Source organism: Saccoglossus kowalevskii, chromosome 3, assembly GCF_978046115.1.
Source record: "Saccoglossus kowalevskii chromosome 3, keSacKowa6.1, whole genome shotgun sequence".
In the NCBI taxonomy this organism is placed as follows: domain Eukaryota; kingdom Metazoa; phylum Hemichordata; class Enteropneusta; family Harrimaniidae; genus Saccoglossus; species Saccoglossus kowalevskii.
The window spans coordinates 36,346,911-36,368,096 of record NC_140643.1 but is presented as its reverse complement, the minus strand read 5'-3'; the positions used below and the strand labels follow the sequence as shown (position 1 = coordinate 36,368,096).

The window sequence follows — 21,186 nt, the reverse complement described above, 5'->3', positions numbered from 1 at the left end:
ATACATCAAAACAGTTTGTTTTTCACTATTAGTGACAAATCAACGAAAACCATATTACAATATAATAACATAGTATTATAACTACCGATATATAAATAATATAGTGTTCATATACATTTTGTATCAATATACATGTACAACAGTTATATTTTCAGTCTAATTCATGACTAACAAATTATGATAAAATACAATGTACTTTCACCACAAAAACATTTCATGAGAAACCAGACTCGGTTCTCGATAAATTGTTAGACATCTTAATTGCATTACTGTAGAAAAATACATACAATACAAATTTATGTCCTAAATTCTGTATGTAATAAGTCAATAGAACTTATTCTTAAAAGCAAGAGCAGAAAGATCACGAATGCAGAAAGAGTCTCATTACAATTACAATCAAGTATAATTTTTTCATGAAACACGTTTTGTGGAAGACCTGGCTTTTATGTTTTAATTATTGATGGATCAAGCTAATCTATATCATAGATATTCATCTTTTTTTGTATAATACATGCACACCTACAGAGACAACATAATGGTAGCAACAGTCATTAGAATCAAATCAACAGGAATATACGGTTAAATTTAACACCTCTAAAATTACTTTCAACAAAGCTTGTATTCACATCCTGATTCTATACAGTCATCAGATTATAATGAGCACTGGATTAAGTTAAATCCAATTAATTAAATCAGTATTTCAGAGTTTTATGGTGTTAAGTTGTTTCTATTATAATATAAATTCTCTTTTCTTTTCTATTTTGGAAAGAGACTAGCAACACTTTGCCATGGTGATCAAATTACCCAGAATGCCACTTACCATAAATGAATGAGTTAGATCAACCTGATAGCAACAAACCTAACTTAATTCACTTTAATACATTTTTATAGTAAACACAATTTTCAGTGACCAATCAAAGCTGAAATAGAAATAATTTCATCTCCATCCAGCATCCTGTTTTTTTCGACAGTTGAATTGCTAACAGCTATTTATAATTCAATTGGTGTCAAACAGCAAAGAGCAGGTCACTAATCTCTGATTTATCTCACCAAAATGTACACTGTAAAACTATTTATTCTCACTGGCATTTAATTTCACCTTTTTGATATTTTGAGCATATTCATTTGGGTTTCAAGTTAATGAATCTGCCAGGAAAACAATCTGTTTTATCGTTCACATAGATTAAATTTAAAGTTTTTAACTTATCAACGAAAATAACAAAACTAAAAGACAGTGAATAATTATTGCATTAACAGTATTTAATGAATGACCTCTAATGACACTGACAATATCCTCCCCTATTTAAAGGTGCAAATGCTAACAATAGCCCCCTCCCCCAATAAAAAAAGAAACTTGATAAAGGTGACTTTCATAGCAATAGTAATAAGTATGCCCTAGAGGAGAGTATACCACAAGATTTGGACCAATTTTACGACATATACACAAAAGCAATAGTGGGTATATGGAGGGAACTGGTCAAAATCGAGTGGTATACTCCCCCCTCTGTGCGCGAATATTTCTATTACATTATACCAACTTCATTTTAAAGGTTATTCTGAGCTACAGAAATAATTATTTCTCACCAAAAACCATGTTCAAATGATACAGCATCTGAAACATTCTATCTACTACTGTGGTAAAATGAATTGGGCCCTGGAACCAGCATACAGCCATTATTGATACATCATGCAGTGATGCAAATTTGCACTTTGTGTTTCGGTGTAGCATGGTTTATTTATGTATTTTTTTTGTTAGCAGCAACGATGATGTATATAAAATCGTTTCAATCAACATTCTTTCAAAAAAAGTTTGGATAAAATATCGCCATGGGTTAATTAATGAGTGAACCACTGCAGATAACAATTAATTTTTTGTTTGTGCATTGTTTGCATAATTCTGAATTCTGGTGTATCATCAGGGATTGTAGAATTGTAGACTGACTTGCATAAATTAAAACTACCTCACATCCAATCACAATAGTGTATTTACAGGCGTAACACATCGGTGAAAACTAATATTACAGTAATTGCCCCTATTCTCTAATACACAATGAAAAAACAAAATTCTCAACCCATGTAAATCCATTGAAATGGAATTTTAAAGAAATTGATCTTCTGCTCCTTTTGCTCTCTATAGACTAGAAGGAATGACAACAACTACTGGTACCAGTCAACTAAGGAATCTGCAGTACAGATCAATCCTATAAAAAATAAGATTCCCTTTCATTGTGTTTATATATGCAAACCTTGGTGACATACATACCCCAGTATGGATCAGTGTGGCAAACTCAAAGTTGCGACCTCCTACCAGTAACATTTATATAACTTTAAATACTACATTCCATTTTAATGATCTGAATTATTAGTATGCTACCCTTCTATTTAGACCACACAGTTTGGTTAACATGTGACATTTGTTTACATATACACAATATGGAGATATACAAATCATCAATCAGTTTGAGCCATGTGTTGATACAGTATTAACAGGTGCCAATAATAAGTGAATTTCCTTTTTCCTTTGCATGGTACATGTAGCATATAAAAGATTTGCTGACACAGCTGCACCTTCTCAATAGGATGTACATGTATAGGTGACAGGTACGCATTTTTGAGAGTTGGACATTGATAGCAGCTTTATGTCTAAGTATATTAGTGTACACATGATAAATGTACTAACTTAATTCTTACCTAATAGAAGAACATGCGTTTACTTGCGTCAATGCATTTTTGTCCTTTTCCTAATGAGGATTTTTAATACTTTAATCACAAATAAAATTATTCTGGATGAAAAATTGTTGATGTACCAGTCAGTAAGTGGTTCACACAATATAGATCAATAAAGACATTGCACTTCTAACACAGTCGAAATAAACCATGTTCTTCTATTAGAGATGCACTTTTTATACAATGGAGAACATACATACAGACGCACTAACTGCAAAGGCTTCTATTGCGTGCTTCACACACAGGAGTAAAAAATACAGTGTATATATGTGTAAAATAAAATACTTACAAGATATAGGATATGACTCCTATTGACCATACATCCACGGCATTACCATATGGCTTCTGTGCCAGCACTTCTGGTGCTACGTAACCAGGTGTACCGCAAGCTGTGGACATATCATCTCCAGCACCATCGTCCATCTTTGACAAACCAAAGTCACTGATCATGATTTTTGAATCTTCATCAGGACACCAAAATAGTAAGTTCTCTGGCTGTAAACAAAAATAAAAAGAAGAATATAATTCATTAACTCTTTGAATGCCAAATTCAATCTTTAGTCACCTTTAATAAAATAACTTTTATCATATATTTAATATTTTTATTAAAACCTGCAGCCAAATATAATGGTAATGTTTATTTGAAATTGAAGAAAAACAGGTCATAGTCGATGACATCGTCCATGTCCAGTTTTTAGTGGCTACCATGCAGTATGTAAATTATAAGCAATATGAAAAATGTATATTATTGTAATTAAATGTTGGACAAGAATTCAGCGATCAAAGACTAATAAATAAGCAAAATATTTCACTAAAATTTGTCAGGGAATATTTCCATGTTCTTTATTATTGTGTTTAGTCGTTGAATTGGATATGGTAATAATGCTGTATTGCATAAATCGGTATTCAGACCATGCCTCCCTTCTCTAGATACTAAATTATCCAAAAAGTAGACACTCATTTTCTTACATGCCAGCTAAGTAACCAAAATGAAAGCTTTACCATTATATATTAATGTCATAATAGATGTACGGTAGTAGACAGTGTAGCTGTGAGGAATTTATGCAGAACATAAAACCCATTATACATTTTGGTACGGACATTAGTGAGCACCAGAGGGCTACAGTCATTTCAGTTATTTATTTACTAAATTATAATGAGTATTGAAACTTAAATACAGAAAAGGAACCATTCAGGCCCAAACATTGTGCTTATAATACATGTATTTCCTCTGTTAGACGTGCACGGAGATTATTACAAATATTGGAGTTATTTTTTTCTACATACTGTAATTGTGCTTTTAATGGAATTAAAAATTAGCTTAAAAGCTGTTTAACAAAGGAAATTCTTGTAGAAATGCACCAAGCAACTCATGGGCAAGGCAACTAAACTGTGATGATGGGCAACTAGTTGGCTGGAAAGCAGTCATGACAGTTTTTCATGTAACATATAGCCCCCAACCTATCTCATACACACAAGGCTTTGTAAACTGCCTCATAATAATCCAGCCTTTACCATGAGCTAGAAGCTTCTATCAAATAAGCAAATACTGTAAAATGAATAAATTTCACTGGGTTTAAATTTCACTGATTTAGCATTTCAGGCATATTCAGCAGGTTTTAAATTCACGGTTTTATCATTTAGGTAATTGGTTCTATGCTCAATTTTACATATTCACTGGGTGTTAATTTAGCGCATTTTTCAGTCAGCGAAATAAGCAAAATTAAAACCCAGTGAATAATTAACCCTTTCACAGTATTATAATACATAGACATTTTGCTAAAGGCTGGGATGTACTGGGTAGACAGCAGGGTTAGGGCTCACAGATATACATTTGACAATATTACCAATTAAAAACCAATGCAATGAGTTGAACTATACTGAAAGACATATAGATACAAATGTATGTTTGGCCTAAATTACATATACATAAAATACAATCTGAGTAGGAAATCAATTATACACAACCCTTGCAGTTCATCCTTTGAAATACTTAATACTGTGAAGCCATTATTTTAAATGGGATATTTTATATTCACTTGATTTTAAATTCATGGATTTTCCACTGAGATCTAATTGTATGTTCACATAGATTTCACATATCAGTGGAAATTAAATTAAAACTCAGTGAATAATTAAAACGCATAAAGTGTAGGCTAGGTTAGGTGACAATTTTGGGAATCAGAAAAAAAGCTTGACGCCCAGTTTAACATAACAAATTGATTGGAGAAGTTCACACTACATTTCTTGAAAAGCTGAGAAGATGGAATTAAGATGGAAGATTGTGATGCAACAAGCAATTATAAAGCTGAATCCTTCAGGCGTTGACAAGATTGGATAAACCACTGATTGATAGAGCATCATTAAATTGACCAAGCCAACTAATTAATAGATAGGATGGTTCTTAAATACAAAAATGTGTTCTGATATGTGACAAAACATATACATGTAGAATACCAACATTTTTATAGCATTTTTACTTTATTGTTTTCTTAGATATCTTGATATACATGTAAATCCACATTCACAGTAAATCCAGTCATAATAAAAGTAGCCATAAAAAGTATTCACGGTAATATAAATCATGGATGTAGAAATTGTAATTAACAAGTCATTGTCAATGACATAGTCCTCATCCAGGTGTAGTAACTTGTTTATTAACAAGAATGAAACATAGTTGAACTCTGGTGACTTTGTTAAATAATATTATTCCTTTTATCATAGTTTGTTTCAATATGAATATGCATTGTCATAATTAATTTTCAACACAAACAAGTTTAGGGGTTGAAAAAACAGTGGGGAATCAGTTTACCGAATGTCCTTGATAGATGTAAATATCTTACAAAAACATTGGTGCCTAATTTATTTAATAAAAAAATGAAGATAAAATAATATTTTTTTAGCAATTTTTACGCTTAAAAGTCAGCGGGCGCGAGAAATTACACTGAAATAAAATCTTATTTTTATTTCATTTTCGGCTCCTGTTCATTCGGCGGGTTCGCGAAACAAGGTATAATAAAAGTCTGGCCTTATCAAAAAGGAACAGCCGAGAAGTAAATAAAGTCGTGAATTCATATCCCTGTTGACACTTTGAGCCAGACCATTGTCACTCTTTGTATCTCAGTAATTGACAGGGGTTAAGTTGTCTCCTGCAGCCTAATTAAATACGGCCAATTAAATACATGATGCGGCAAAACTAGTTAGAATTTTTAGAAGGCATCCAACTACCCACGACTTACTGAGGCACGACCTAGCGATGGATTACTGTACCAAATTTGAAGGAAATTGACCCAAGCATGCCTGAGAAATGGTTTATTGGGGTGTTTATTTGGGGAATAAAATGTCCACCAGTCTGTCAACAGAATGAAAAAACTTATTGACGAACATATGTCTCCCATTTTGACTTTCATTTATACCAACTTTGAACAAAATCAGTCCAATCATGTCTGAAACAAATGATGTTTGTCAAATGGACACATGGACGCACAGATCCCAAAACGAAACTTCATCCGAGAGACTAATTAGGCTCTATTATTGTACTGTGAAATATGACATAAATGAACTTCAAAATATATTTCAAATTATTCTGATAGAATGCAACAAAAATATCCATATTATACTTGTCACTAATCGAGCCACCATGAATTTTTGTCAGATTTGTTCAAAACATGTTGATCAAGAAATTGTAAAAAAAAAAAATGCATAAAATATGTGAAAATTTATGTACCAAAAGATTAGTGGGAAGGGATTAATTTGCTATAGATCAAATACATATAAAGATAAACTGGAATTGTTTGACATAGCATTTCCTGACAGTAATATCTAAGAAATGTATTCAACCTTGGCACACATGTACAATGGGCTAAACATAATCCTTGATAGTTTCTATGACAACAAGTGCTTTTTTTCACAGAAAGTCATTCATCACAATAATTGCAAAGTAGACGCACCTGAATCTAAAAATTAAATCCTGGTCAACTTTCATAGATGCAATGATTTTATGTACTGTATATAAATGACAAGTGTTGAAGTTGAGGCACACGCTGGGTGATATCGCAAAACATTTGTCATGCGTAGTCTAGGTGACATTTTAAATATACTTAGTACGTTAATTTCAGAGTGGATTCTTAAAATATAAACAAAATGGTTGTAGATAGAATTTGAACAATAAAATACTTTTATTGCAAATGATGTTTGCTTCGAAAATTCACTCAATCTATATGTTGATTATAGATCAGATATTCTGCAATCTGATTGGTCATGGTAGAAATGGACCAGCTATGTTAGAAAAATAATTTGTGAAAAGCTGAATACCGTATTTGCTCTATTAGTAATATGGTTAAAAAAGGTTATATTTAATGATTCAGTATAAAACAAATGCCATTTTTAGTTTATATGCGACACGCTTATAATACGGTATCAAAATATGGGAAATTTCCTCATGGGATTTGTACATATTCACATAATACAGTACAGCTTTCATGCATTTATTGGGCTCGCACATTTATCGCATTTGTATCGCTTACTTATTATTGCATTCTGGTTGCGCATATACCATTATTGAACCGTGCATGCATTACACATTTTAACCACCTGTTGTGATTTAAACTTAAAGTTATCTTCTAAGATCACTCATTCCTTACTAGCTATCCCATTTGATACTCTGTGTGGTGACAACATGAAATGGGAATGTGATAAATGAGTGACACAAATGTGATATTGAGCAAATGCAAGACGGGTATGGGTGAGAGCGGCACTATACTCTTACAGTACAGGATGTATATTGGTAACTTTTCATCAATAAAAATATTACAATTCAATCAGTGATTGTCCAGTGACTAAATTTGACAAAAGACGCTTCCACTTTACAAAATTTAGGTGACTAAATATGCTATGAATCATTTAAATGAACCTAGATGCTTCTAAACCAAATGCAGTGAACAATATGGTTTAATGTTTTTGTACACATAAAGTTGCCAGGAAAGAATGAAATGAGACACATCTGAATTTGACCTAAAAGAAACTTATCTCATTCAAAGAGAAAAGGTTAATGACCAGCATTGTACAGTTTTATTCCAGCTGATCAGCTTTAATGTGCTTCATTTAGTCGTATCTTACCTTTAGATCTCGGTGCACAATACCGCAATCATGTAGGTACTTCACTGCTTCTAAGACTTGTCTAATTAAATCTGCTGCATCTCTCTCTGTGTAGCTTCCTTTCTCTACTATTCTGTCAAACAATTCTCCGCCTGACACACTGAAAAGAATTGAGAAGACATACATTGGTTAATTGACAGAAACTACAGCAAACATAATGAGAGAAGGTTTCAGAAAGATGTAAATTAGTTGTGGATGGACACACAATCTGCACAATGTGTTGAAAAGTATTCAAAAAGTTAAAAATACAAATTGGATCTTGTTTTGTGATTGACAGTGGATGTTTTAATTTTCATAGCCCTGCTTTGATAATGAGAGGACGTTTTCTGAAATTAAAATAGATGAATCACCTAGGTACACTTGGTATAAAGGATTGTTAAATTACTTGGAATTGACAGAACAGACAAACTGATTAGATATTGTACAAGGTTTTAATAAGGTTTTAGCATTTAACAGATGAGTTAATTTGGCTCATTTAAGAACTCCTTCACTCCTCCTAGAAAGAACAGATGCATATATTTACAGTTCAAAGTTTCATTTCAGTTGTATTCAGTTGTTGAGTCATAGATTATTTTGATTCTAAAAGCCATTCCACTCTAGTTTAGTATTTTGTTTAAGTGCTTGGTAGTTTTCATAACTTAGTCATCGTAATGCAAGTGCACAACTTTCAGGTCACATGACCATATGGCTGCTTAATTTCGTCAAGAGAAACGATGTTTTGGTTGTACATGCTAAACAAAGAAAGGTTCAAAGAAAGGTGAGTTGTGCTCACATATATGTAAATGTGGATCAAGCAACTACATGTATATTTACTGATAGTTAAAGCGGGGAAGTGGTCACCTGCGCATGCGTCAAGATGGCCATAGCGTGTCATTGTCAACAGTGTTTACCCATGAGCCTTTGCACTTTGCATATCGTCGCTTGGGACTAAATTCCTCTCGCTTTAAAGTACGGTTCTGAGGACGCTAACGGTATAATACTAGTGTAGTTAACAACTATCAATGAATAAACGGCATGGTAAATGCTACATCATATCAAAGTAAACACGTACTGTAATATGCATACTCGACCCGGCACTCGCGTACGGCACCTAACCGCCTAGCTTCACGTCACTACATGTCTTCCCCTCGGCCACTGAGCATCCTCAAAAAAGGATGCTTAATAACCAAGCTTATTACACGCAGAGTGCATGAAACCTGTCCACACCACACAGAGCAGCAGACATTGCAGCAAAGGCCTTCAGATCTGGCTGTACTAGCTCATGGTTGCTGCTGTTATAGAACGTAAAGTAAGCAAATATCTCCGAATAAAAATCAGGATTGTACAATTTTCTATTAAGTATTTAAAAATGGTACATTTTTTAAGCAGCAACACCCTGGATTTGAACCAAGGATTTTCAGATTGACAAGCTTTGTGAATGCCTGACTGATAACTCTACTGACAGTCGATCCTATTGGGTACTAGTATTGTTGATAATGAAGATCCTAGTAAAAACTAACAAAATACTGTAAAAGGATTAATTATTCTCTGGGTTTTAATTTTGCTTATTTCGCTGACTGGAAAATGCGCTAAATTAAAACCCAGTGAATATGTAAAATTGAGCATAGAACACGTTATCTAAATGATAAAACCATGAATTTAAAACCCACTGAATATGCCTGAAATGGTAAATCAGCGAAATTTAAACCCAGTGAAAATTACCGGTAGTCTTTTTACAGTATGTCCACTATCGAAAGTTAGCGAATTGTCAGAATAATAGCGACAAACCAAAAAGTAGTATTACTGAATTGCCCACACCCAGAGATTCGATTTTATAATTTTCAACAACTTTTAGTAGGAAAGCCCATTAATGGTACCAGGACTCACCAAAGCTAAAATTTTTCAGTAAATATTTTACTGATAGATCAACTGACATTGAAACACCAGAGATCTGCAGTTAATGTGAGTAAAGTTGATTCCATGCTGTTGTGTCTGCTATGACTGTTGACATAAGAGAATGCAAGACACAAGACACGCTGAGCAACAAGTCCATGGTAATGTCACAGACATGTCATTATTTTTCAGATGATAATGCTATTCACTCAACACACCACATACCCGGTAATATACCCTACATGCAACTTCATTATGCTCATCAGAAATGACAGACTTGACTCGTCGGAATGCCTGGGCGCCGATCATAAAAAGTGTGGATAGCTGCTCGAATTCGCCACTCTGTTTCAAATTTTGAGCATAAACGAATATTATACAGTACAAGGATTGTTGTCGCTGCCCTGCACGTTAGCTGCCCCCCCCTTCGCCTTCGCGCGTGCACGGACAGTCCCATGCGTCTAGTAATAGGATCGGAAATGTTTTCTTTCAATTGTGTTTGAGGTTGAGGGGACAGGTTCTTTTTCTGTGTAACTACTAGTGAGCGGACTGTTTTCAGTACGACTGATGTTCTCACATTATTCCAGTAGAAGGTATTACTTTCTCATTGGATTTGAACAATAATCAGATCATCTATGTGTGTTGAGACAAAGTCACTGAATGAGCTAAACAGGTTATTTGTGATGGATTAAGTAGTCCACTATGATAAATACATTATGTCAGGTGTGATACATACATGGAACTGACCTTTTAAAGCAAGAGAAATACATGTAGGCTAGTTCTGTAGTTGACTTTATTCTAGACATACATCAATATTAATTTCAGTTGTATGTACTACTATTTGCAGTACATTGATGCTTGGTTTAAATTTACATACCATATAAGTGCACCAGTTTCATTTAAAATTGATGACTACATTTGTGTGATTATTATACCGGTATGTTTATTTAAAGTTGACATACATGTACAGGTAAAAGTTGGTCAAAAATAAAAGCTGTTAATAATAATTCCTGTTAACGAACGAGGGGCGGTTATGATAACCACATGTACAAGGTATCCTCTTCCACAATCTTCATCCCCCAATATCGTAACACACATTGCAATGAAAAAATAACACACCAGCATACTGTTAATATTATAAATTTATTTGTTTACCTAACTACTTTTATGTCACATAGCTGCAGAACATGTACTAGTACATAAGATCTATCTGTCCATAATACGATAGTCATTTGATGAAATATTTGAATAAAAGCTGCAATTTTAATTAATATTTAATTAACATAATATTATTAGCAGTGTCCTTCCCCCACCTCAGTATTCATCTCCACACTCACACTGATGCAGTGCCAATTCTTGTAATAATTAACGAATTTCACACTTTATAGTCATGACAGAACACAAATTCAATAATTACCAGTTGAAAATTATTGACAATTCAGTTTATAAGTTACATAAAAGGACAATCCAAACTCTTATAATACTGAAGATGAATAATCACAGTTACCATGACTACAAATAAGAGTAATTTAATCCTGCACGCACAAACCCATCATAAGAATTTCAGAAATAATCACACACAAAAAGTAAGAGATCAAATATTGAACAGGTTTGTACTTAATTAGTAGACCATTTTAAAAGTTACCGGTAATATAAAGTCATGTACCGGTATATAGGTTTCAAAAAAATATCAATCATGAAATGTGATCTAAATGACAGATCTTGTATTTGGTAGATGATATTTGACATATCATTACACTTCATGAAATCTAATACACATAGCTCTAATGGAAATCTCATTCTCTCCAATATTTTGCTACATTTATGTAGCTCCTGGTGTGTACTCATTCTTTAAATATATGTGTGTATCTGACTTCTAGGTGAACCATACGCATAAATACTAAATATTAATATTAACTACTGTATTAGAAGCCACATTCCTAATAGAAGTCTCATCCATTGTACACTTTTAATAGATAATGATAATGAAGATCCTAGTAAAAACAAAATCTGTCCACTATCGAAAGTTAGCGATTTATTAGAACAATAGCGACAAGCCAAAAAGTAGTATACTGAATTGCCCACACCAAGAGATTTGGCTAAATATACAGAATCAAAAAAGTGATTTTCAACAACTTTTAGTAGGAAAGCCCATTAATGGTACCATCAAAGCTAACATTTTTCAGTAAATATTTTACTGATAGATCAACTGACATTGAAACGCCAGAGATCTGCAGCTAATGTGAGTAAAGTTGATTCCATGCTGTTGTGTCTGCTACATGTATGACTGTGTATCTGACTTCTAGGTGAACCATACGCATAAATACCAAATATTAACTAAGTTTAGAAGCCACATCCCTAATAGAAGTCTCATCCATTTTGTTTTGAACAATTTAAAACAAATAGTTCTGTTCTCATCTGCGTGGATGTTAATACATAGTACACTTTTAATAGATATCACAACAAACTTTTCTTTAATTGTGTTTAAATGACTCATTGGTTCTACAGACATAGAATAGCCCTCCTAATTTTTAATTATAATGCAAGATTACTTCAGTTAGGGTTAAACCATTTGAAACTCAGGGGGAGCAGCTATCGTCTGTCAGTTCTGTAAAAGATAGTGTTTTTCTAAAGGAATATTTCAAACTTGAGACCCAGTTGTGCACATTTTTTTGTTGTCAGATTTTCATGTGTCCCATGCACATAACAAAGACTGTGTTTAACATTGAGTGACATACACAGGTAAATACATCCACTGTTTTTATAAATTTTCAGAAGATAAATTTATGATGCAAAAGTCATCTTTTGTCACCTTTCACAAAATAAATTTGCATAATTTGTTTGCATATTTTTTTTTTTCACAAATTGAGATCAGTTTGGTCCAATATTTAATGAAATGTGCAAGTTTGTGCATCAAAGCTTTGGTTGCGAATCGATTCAAATTTCAAATGATTATTAAGGTGCCAGTGTGAATTAAGCCATTTTGTACAACACACTGAATACCAATAGATTTGTAATTATAATCATAAGCATAGTAATCTCAATATTTTCATGTCATTTTGGACAATAAGATGGTTACCACTATAAACATGTCATGTAACCTTTGAATAAATTACTCTCGCATCTTTTATTTGAGATGCAAGAGACATTTACATTTGAAAAAATCACAAACTAGATAACAATCTACGTTAAAGTAGCAAAAGTAACTTTGACATTTTCTCAATTATGTGGGAGCTATTTGATTAGATTTTTCAACACAGGTTTTTAAGGACACCATTTTATAGAGATCATCAAATTTGAAAAATACTTCAATATGAAATATCAATTGCAAAAATAAATTATCATGAAATTTGAATTGCAAAATATTATTGATCATCCTGAAATTAAAAAGCCAATAAAAAAATGAATTTGAACAAAATACAAAATTTTAATTGCAAATACATATATACATAACAATTGAATACAATTCAATTGCATATATATATAGTATTAAAAATACATTAAAGCAAAAACATATTTATAAATTAGAATTACAAACAAAAATTATAAAATTTTAATTGAAAATATATTATTGCCCTAATTTTCATAAATATCAACTGCAAATATATATTAATTGAGAACCACAGTTGTTACATTGCATTGTGTTGATATGACTAAGACACTGATAAGAAGATTGAATAATTAATATTTTATCATACTCAATATTCAAGATAAACTTCGTGATACTTATTATTTTGAGTTGAAAAATTACATATACATAGACTATTTAATGAAATTGAAACAGATTTGTCACACTTCATAATTGTGACATTAATAATCAATGATGAATTTGAGAGAAAGCTCGCACATAACCACATCTAATACATGATTTGTAATGTTATTGTTATAGTAATATTAATATTAATATTCATCTACCACAAACAATTAGTAGAACCACGGAGATGCCTACAGGACCACTACCTTTATCACCCCCACCCTCCACCCCCAACCCCATTATACTATACAAGACAGGCTACTATTTATCATTATAAAAATGTTATCTATTCAACTACATCAATAGCCATACATTTGAACAGGAAGTATTGGTCCTACTGGCCAGCTTTACAAATGTTGTGATTCAGTTTTACATAAATAGAAGCAAATAAGTCTAATCTCCCATAGCAACACGGTGTAATAAAGCCTTGCATAAGTGGATGACAATGGAAATTACCCTCATTAAAATGTTCCATATGGACTGAGTAAAAATTAGATCCGAATACAGCTTGCTCCCTTGGGCTGTACGAATTTTTATATTTGTGTTCAAATGGAAGACATCTGCCTGGAAGATGCCATTTTTTACAATTCATTAAAACTGACAATGTAACAGATATAAAGCCAGATGAAACTTTTTTAAATATCTGTATACCGCAAAAATTGACAAAGCATTATGCAATTTATTGTATTTCAGTCAGTTTAAATGCCTCAAGACACATACTGCAAAAATCAAGAATGCATTATTAGTGGTAGCAGGGTATATCATTTTAATACTTACAATGTAATGATAGAAATATAGAAATTGATGTTTCTATCAGTTAATAGCAAAAAAAGATGAGTTGTAATTAGTAAATACTAAAAATAAAAGTAATGAGGTAGAGTAAATGTTACTTATCAGCTGGCATTTTCATATCTTGAAATTAGTTACCCTGTTATATATGCAGTTCCCTATCTTATTATTAGACTAGAATATAAATGAAGAATATAAATTTCAGGAAATTATCCCTTGTTTCTTTTGGGAATGTAACATATTAATTTTTCATCTTGTAAATTACTGCTGAATGTTTCAGCTATTATTTTGATGTTCATGTGACATTTCTCCTTGCTTCATACCTGACCAGACAGCATAAATATATGGATATCTTCTCTCTACCTATACAGACCAGTCAATCTACACTGGATATCTTATAAGTAACCTTACAAAATCAGATTTATTAAACTTGTATTTTCATTAGTTCTGGAACATAGATTACAACACAAGTTTGATATTTGATATTGTATGTTCACAAATAGGATATCTAGTTTATCCTATGTATCATATTTTCTGTATTTCACGTTGTAGTGCATGTGCTTACATCAATTACTGAGGTAACAAATGCAATGTATGGTTTATAGGCGCTACTATACTATTGGAGATGCACTTCTAATAGAGTAAATATGGTACATGCATCTGTTTTGCACATACACACCAGAAAGTGTATGTGGATATGTGACTGATCACATGTTTTCCTATACAGACAAGAAAGTGTATGTGGATATGTGACTGATCACATGTTTTCCTATACAGACAAGAAAGTGTATGTGGATATGTGACTGATCACATGTTTTCCTATACAGACCGGACAGTGTATGTGGATATGTGACTTATCACATGTTTTCCTATACAGACAAGAAAGTGTATGTGGATATGTGACTGACCACATGTTTTCCTATACAGACAAGAAATTGTATGTGGATATGTGACTGGTCACATGTTTTCTTATACAGACAAGAAAGTGTATGTGGATATGTGACTGATCACATGTTTTCCTATACAGACAAGAAAGTATATGTGGATATGTGACTGATCACATCTTTTCCTATACAGACAAGAAAGTGTATGTGGATATGTGACTGATCACATGTTTTCCTATACAGACAAAAAAGTTTATGTGGATATGTGACTGACCATATGTTTTCCTATACAGACAAGAAATTGTATGTGGATATGTGACTGATCACATGTTTTCTTATACAGACAAGAAAGTGTATGTGGATATGTGACTGATCACATGTTTTCCTATACAGACAAGAAAGTATATGTGGATATGTGACTGATCACATGTTTTCCTGTACAGACAAGAAAGTGTATGTGGATATGTGACTGATCACATGTTTTCCTATACAGACAAGAAAGTGTATGTGGATATGTGACTGATCACATGTTTTCCTATACAGACCGGACAGTTGTATGTGAATATGTGACTTATCACATGTTTTCCTATACAGACGAGAAAGTGTATGTGGATATGTGACTGATCACATGTTTTCTTATACAGACAAGAAAGTGTATATGGATATGTGACTGATCACATATTTTCCTATACAAACAAGTGTATGTGGATATGTGACTGATCACATGTTTTCCTATACAGACAAGAAAGTGTATGTGGATATGTGACTGATCACATGTTTTCCTATACAGACAAGAAAGTGTATGTGGATATGTGACTGATCACATGTTTTCCTATACAGACAAGAAAGTGTATGTGGATATGTGACTGATCACATGTTTTCCTATACAAACAAGAAAGTGTATGTGGATATGTGACTGATCACATGTTTTCCTATACAGACAAGAAAGTGTATGTGGATATGTGACTGATCACATGTTTTCCTATACAGACAAGAAAGTGTATGTGGATATGTGACTGATCACATGTTTTCCTATACAGACAAGAAAGTGTATGTGGATATGTGACTGATCACATGTTTTCCTATACAGACCGGACAGTTGTATGTGAATATGTGACTTATCACATGTTTTCCTATACAGACAAGAAAGTGTATGTGGATATGTGACTGATCACATGTTTTCTTATACAGACAAGAAAGTGTATGTGGATATGTGACTGATCACATATTTTCCTATACAAACAAGTGTATGTGGATATGTGACTGATCACATGTTTTCCTATACAGACCGGACAGTGTATGTGGATATGTGACTTATCACATGTTTTCCTATACAGACAAGAAAGTGTATGTGGATATGTGACTGATCACATGTTTTCCTATACAGACAAGAAAGTGTATGTGGATATGTGACTGATCACATGTTTTCCTATACAGAAAAGAAAGTGTATGTGGATATGTGACTGATCACATGTTTTCCTATACAGACAAGAAAGTGTATGTGGATATGTGACTGATCACATGTTTTCCTATACAGACAAGAAAGTGTATGTGGATATGTGACTGATCACATGTTTTCCTATACAGACAAGAAAGTGTATGTGGATATGTGGATATGTGACTGATCACATGTTTTCCTATACAGACAAGAAAGTGTATGTGGATATGTGACTGATCACATGTTTTCCTATACAGACAAGAAAGTGTATGTGGATATGTGACTGATCACATGTTTTCCTATACAGACAAGAAAGTGTATGTAGATATGTGGATATGTGACTGATCACATGTTTTCCTATACAGACAAGAAAGTGTATGTGGGTATGTGACTGATCACATGTTTTCTAATACAGACAAGTGTATGTGGATATGTGACTGATCACATGTTTTCCTATACAGACAAGAAAGTGTATGTGGATATGTGACTGATCACATGTTTTCCTATACAGACAAGAAAGTGTATGTGGATATGTGACTGATCACATGTTTTCCTATACAGACAAGAAAGTGTATGTGGATATGTGACTGATCACATGTTTTCCTGTACAGACAAGAAAGTGTATGTGGATATGTGACTGATCACATGTTTTCCTATACAGACCGGACAGTAGTATATATGGATATGTGACAGATCTTCTGTCTACATTGACAAATCAGTCTACAAGATATTTGCAAGCATCTGTCTGAAAAAGACTGCCCAAGATCCCTGATTTTATAATGCATGTCTGCCAACAGATAAGTACACAGGTATGTGCAACCTGCAACTCCATTCATAGCCCCTGAAACAATCAAGATCTTTCAAAAATGATTCAATAAACCATTAAATATGTCAATTGTATGAGATTTTCTAAATAGGAAAGACCACTTAATATTATAAGTTATTCATAGGTGTGTAGCCATGGTTATAAATTTGTACAGTGTAAATCATTTTCAGTGTTGCTATGGTGAGGGAACAGGTTTGGATCATAAAGACATTGTTCAAAATGAATGAGATGCACACATATTCACGTTTACATATTCAGTTACTGGTTTGTCATGGAAACCGAACACCAAATCTTATACATACAGAAATGAAAAGTTTATATATGCCATACTAATTAAGTAGGTACATGAATCTCCACAAATTGAAATGCAGTAGCATTTAATGCTCTCATTAACATCTAATTAGGTTCTATCATCACAATTTACAACTCAAATTGCTGTAAAATGATTACCTTAGGTTACCTAATATAGTAACACATTGGTAGCCACTTGTTTGAATCTGTTCATCTTGGGCAGCATATTATGGTGGTTATGACTGTCAGTGTGTTGATATTGCACTTAATAAAAAAAAAATATCATAGTTTTTTTTTTCCTGAATTGAAACATTTTTAAAAAAAAAAAAATTTGAGCTATGTAATTATTGTGTGCAGATTGCACTGAAAGATTTCTTTGGAACAACATCATTTCAATACTTTGAGGAAGTGAAACCAACCAACCCTGACTGAAAAGTGATTCTATATAAAAGAATGTAGAATATTTACACTGAGTTTACAATTACTTAACATCACTCAGATATTCAATTAAAAAGCTTTGGGACTGAGGGTTATGAAGCATGGTCAGCAGACTGTGAATAATAAGGGCTCCCTCTATTGACTAAGTGAAAAAATTAGCATAAAACTAATGAGGTAATGAGCACAATATTAAAGTGGCTTTCTTTATTTTTTTCTTGTTAAAAAAGAAGCAAAGCAAGTAAAATCAAATTCTGGATCTGCCTATTAGTAACTAACATTTGGTCATCTTTCAGGTGTAATGTTCATTTGCATAAATATCCAAATAACTAAATATTTTAGTTACAATGACTTTTTATCTACAAAGTGAAAGTGTGGTCACTATTGATTATCAGAGCTTTAGAACCAGCTGCCATAACACATATGGAGAGTCTGCAGGCTTAAATAACAAGGCCTTATCGGACACCAAAATTCATGTGGCCATTCCTAATCCCGGCTTCAGGAATGAAACTAATTAAAGAAAGTGGCATTAATGTATTACTGTGGAAAACAGGATGTCACTTGCAAAATATTAATAATATTCCCTACGATAATCACCATCAGAAGATAACAAGTCTCAATTATTTATAGCGATATGTTAGTTTATTGAGGTGGAAAAGATAAGTGAAGCAGTCCTAGTTTCATCTGTATTTCCAAAGAAGCGTAACAAACGATCTGGCATCAAAGATAGCGGCTGTAATCCATAAAGTTAATATTGCTATCTGACACACTGAATCATGCAATGTACAATACTATTTTCAATTCATGCTCATTGGACAACAGTCTGATCTGAGATAAAACTCTGAGAGACTGTCTTTTATTCACCAGTAATTCATATTACTAATTGTACAGCAGTTCTTTGCAGGCACAATGCAATACATTTACCCTCTTTAAATAATGGTTTGTCCCTAAAGTGACTTCATACTTTTAACTTTATTACCTTCTACATGTGTAGAAACCAAAAAAGAATTGTCAAATTTTCTTTAACGTTGTAATAAAGCAATATTCTATTCTATTCTATTCTACTTGTGATCATGGTATCAAAAGCTACTGTATCACAAATTTCTGAATGTTCATGGAATTAGTATTAAATATTGGATTCTGTCAAAGTGGATTTGAAGTGAAAGGTACACAAAAGTTCAACTATCAATAAATTCAACATTTCCATAAAATACATATTACATACATGTATGCTCTATATCACATCACTATAATATAGTTATCAAGTTTAATTTGCATAAATTACAACTTTAATTGGTCAGCTAATTTTATAGCAAAGAATAACTTTATGAACAATCTTCAGTAGTATACCGTAGTATAGTATAGCGTTGCTATGACAATAGCATCATGAACATCATGTATAGTGAGTGTTGCTATGACAACAAATGAACGAAAATGTGAATCTCATCTTCATCAATATGAGAAAAAAACTGTTGATTTCTTTTTTGTCAAGAAAGAAGAGATCTTCAAGAGGAATTAATCAAACTACAGACAAGATTGCCTGGAGCAAATAATATCATTGATACAACTATACTGGAAACACAGTATCTATTCATTAAAAGATAAAAATAGATTTCTATATCATGTACTTTGATATGAGCATAGCCACACATGAGCAGATAGCACCCAGTGGTGACAATAAACAGTCAAGTATTACATATCTTGGAATTGCTTATATTTAATGGGTCAATATCAATGTTCAGATATATTTTGAAACAAAGACACATTCACAATTTACTAGTTTAGCGATGGAGGATTATACCGATACAGATGTTGAAAAATAAAGAAACACTGGAGTAAATAGACGTGATTGTGTACTCCGAGTATGCCTTATACATGTACTACATACGGGTACATACATATACATGTTCAGTTTTGTATCAAGTATTCAGAAATGGCAAGAATATAGTATCAATGAATTTTGACAGGTATAATTTGTAAATTGATATGTTATTTACACACCTAATTAAGTGATGTTTGTTTCATGTCAATCAGTATACTGATATGCATAATTATTATACATCTGACACTGACTAGAATTTAGCCTTCTGTGAGAAGACATGTTTGCATTTGTTCCAAACGCTTTTTCACTCGTTCAAACCCTTGAAATTACCCTTATTTGTAGATAAACATGTCACTGACATTGAATGCATGCAAGATTATTGATGTCACATTTGATCTCTTTCCTCAGTTTACATCGGATTCAGAAGCAATATAGCATGCGACGGAAATGAAATCCTAACAGTGAACACAAACAATCTCTCATTAAATTATACTACAAGCAGGAAAAAATGTTTAATAATAAGGTTATCTTGCGAATACCACAAAGTATGCATTGACCTCTTCTATGCATCAATTGATCGACGTACTGCCTTCGTGTGTAGTTTGCCATTATGATAACCTCATATGATATTCCTTATCTGATAAAAATAAATTACCACCAACTGTGCTATTTTGTAATTCAGTCAGAATCATAGTAAACGACAATGTAAGTTGAGGACACAAAGATCAGGGGTACCAGTATTGCTTGAACAAGACTGAGAAATTTACAAGACAAGATGCCAGATAGGGGATCACATGACTAAACTGCACCGAGAAATTACACAAGTCAAGTTTGGTGAAAATAGTTCACTGAGTGATTAGTTGCATTATAACTTTTAATTTTTTGGGGGGAAAAACAAAATGAATTCAATTATATAGGTATACAAGTGATAGTGACTAGACATCATGATTCATAAAACTTAACATTTAATTTGACATCAGAACCTATTATAAAGTACACAACATCATAATATTAACCGAGGACAAATCTACCAAGAATTGTAGATTTTATAATAGATGTATCTAACTATTACTTCATGATAAAAAGTTTGAAATATGTAGATTGTACTATTATACCATTAGTCATGAACAAACATAGTATACAGTGTATTATTATACATCTGTCACTGTAACGCCATAAGTTACAGCGTGCCGT

General features: G+C 32.7%; 1 protein-coding gene across 1 annotated transcript in view; it reads right to left on the bottom strand.

The window, feature by feature from the left end:
* LOC100376895 (calcium/calmodulin-dependent protein kinase type 1D-like) overlaps window positions 1–21,186 on the bottom strand; it is a 95,303-nt gene that overhangs the window by 32,782 nt on the left and 41,335 nt on the right. Inside the window, exons 5-6 of the mRNA XM_002739489.4 lie at window positions 7,846–7,984; window positions 3,017–3,222 (exon numbers count right to left, since the gene is read on the bottom strand). Of these exons, the coding sequence (XP_002739535.1) occupies window positions 3,017–3,222; window positions 7,846–7,984 (345 nt within the window). The remainder of the gene's footprint in view (window positions 1–3,016; window positions 3,223–7,845; window positions 7,985–21,186) is intronic.